Source organism: Octopus bimaculoides, chromosome 30 (genome assembly GCF_001194135.2).
Source record: "Octopus bimaculoides isolate UCB-OBI-ISO-001 chromosome 30, ASM119413v2, whole genome shotgun sequence".
Taxonomy (NCBI): domain Eukaryota; kingdom Metazoa; phylum Mollusca; class Cephalopoda; order Octopoda; family Octopodidae; genus Octopus; species Octopus bimaculoides.
In genome coordinates this window covers 1,763,764-1,765,652 of record NC_069010.1, presented here as the reverse complement: position 1 = coordinate 1,765,652, position 1,889 = coordinate 1,763,764, and the positions used below count along the sequence as shown (strand labels likewise).

Below are 1,889 nucleotides of genomic sequence, written 5' to 3'. Positions count from 1 at the left end.
AAGGGTACACGTGTCTGCGGAGTACTCAGCCACTTGCAAGTTAATTTCACGAGCAGGCTGTTCCGTTGATCGGATCAACTGGAACACTCGTCGTCGCAACCGACGGAGTGTCACTACATTATTTAATGTGTCCTTCTTTCTTGCTGTTGTTTAACCCAAGGTCAGTCCTGATCAAAGGCATTCCAGCGGTGATCATCCTGTCTTTTATTCAGGCATAGTGTATCTAGGACTACATTATCTAATGTGTTCCTCCTTGTAATTGTTTAACCCCAGGCCAGTCCTGATCCAATAGACCTATGATCAAAGATGTCCCAACTCTGACCATCCTGTCCTTTATTCAGACATAGTGTATCTAGGAATACATTATCAAATGTGACCTTCCCTATTATTATTGTTTATCCTCTGGTCAATGCTGATCTAGTAGATTCTGATCAAACTTGTTCCAGGTGTGACCATCCTGTCCTTTATTCAGAAATAGTGTACCTAAGACTACATTATCTAATGTGTTCCTCCTTGCAGTTGTTTAGCCCCAGAGCTATGATCAAATATGTTCTAACTCTAACCATCCTGTCCTTTATTCAGACACAGTGTATCTAGGACTACATTATCCAATGTGCCCCTCCTGGTATTGTTTCACTCCAGCCAATTCTGATCTAGCAGACATATGATCAAACCTACTCCAGCCGTGACCATTTCATCTTATGTTTGTTCTAGATCAGGGGTTTTCAAACTGTGGTCCACGGACCACAGGGGGTCCGCAAGGACAAGACAGGCGATCCGTGGACAGCGAATACTTTTTATGGGCAATTTGATTTCATATATGTTTTTTAATCGAAATCTTTTAATTGACAATAAACCTATTTTGTTAAACACTGTTAAATAAATAAATGCAAAAATATGTTATTTTAAGCAAATATTTATGTATAAATTTCGTAAGCGTTTATAAGGGGGTCCCTAAGGTAAAGCCTGAAATATAAAGGGGTCCGCAAGTCAAAAAGTTTGAAAACCCCTATTCTAGATAGTGCGTGTATTGAATTTTGTTATCCGAAAAGGGCATCACTGTTTTGTTTGTTTTTCTTTAATGCCAGCCTGTGATATGAGGGAGATACGACAGTTACTTCAAGCAGTTATATTCACGATAAGGATCAGCAAAAGCCCCCAGATCTTCCTCTATAAACGCCAACCCTTTAGCGATAATTTTAGTAGCCAGTTTAAGTGGTGTGGGTGGAACTTCCGTTGTCTCATCTGTATTCTCAGCTTGTTCTTTTTCTAACAGCATCAGCACCTCGTTAGATAAACTTGCTTTCTGGAACACTAAGCAACTCAATCACATCATCTTCTATGACTTCTTCACAACCAGCATCCTTTGCAAATGTCACAGTATCGTTTCGAATTTCATATAGACTTTCTGATTGAGGAAAACTTGTAATGTCACGGATATAGTCTGGCTGTGTACTTTTCCAAGCACAATTAAAAACTGAAGGCTTCACTTCATTGCATGACTCCGCTGTGTTATCTACCACAACATCCATTATTACTCTTTTACTCTTTTACTTGTTTCAGTCATTTGACTGCGGCCATGCTGGAGCACCGCCTTTTAGTCGAGCAAATCGACCCCAGGACTTATTCTTTGTAAGCCTAGTACTTGTTCTATCGGTCTATTTTTGCCGAACCGCTAAGTTACGGGGACATAAACACACCAGCATCGGTTGTCAAGCGATGTTGGGGGTCAAACACAGACACACAAACACACATACATACATATATATATATATATATATATATATATATATATACATGTGTTTGTCCGCCCAACATATATACGACAGGCTTCTTTCAGTTTCCGTCTACCAAATCCACTCACAAGACTTTGGTCGGCCCGAGGCTAT

General features: G+C 40.0%; 1 protein-coding gene across 1 annotated transcript in view; it reads right to left on the bottom strand.

Annotated features, from left to right (window-relative positions):
* The window catches only part of LOC106872640 (kelch-like protein 5), a 188,452-nt gene extending 186,920 nt beyond the window's left edge, over nucleotides 1-1,532 (bottom strand). The window contains exon 1 of the mRNA XM_052978063.1: nucleotides 1,304-1,532. Within this exon, the coding sequence (XP_052834023.1) occupies nucleotides 1,304-1,532 (229 nt within the window). The remainder of the gene's footprint in view (nucleotides 1-1,303) is intronic.
* Between the last annotated feature and the right edge of the window lie 357 nt (nucleotides 1,533-1,889).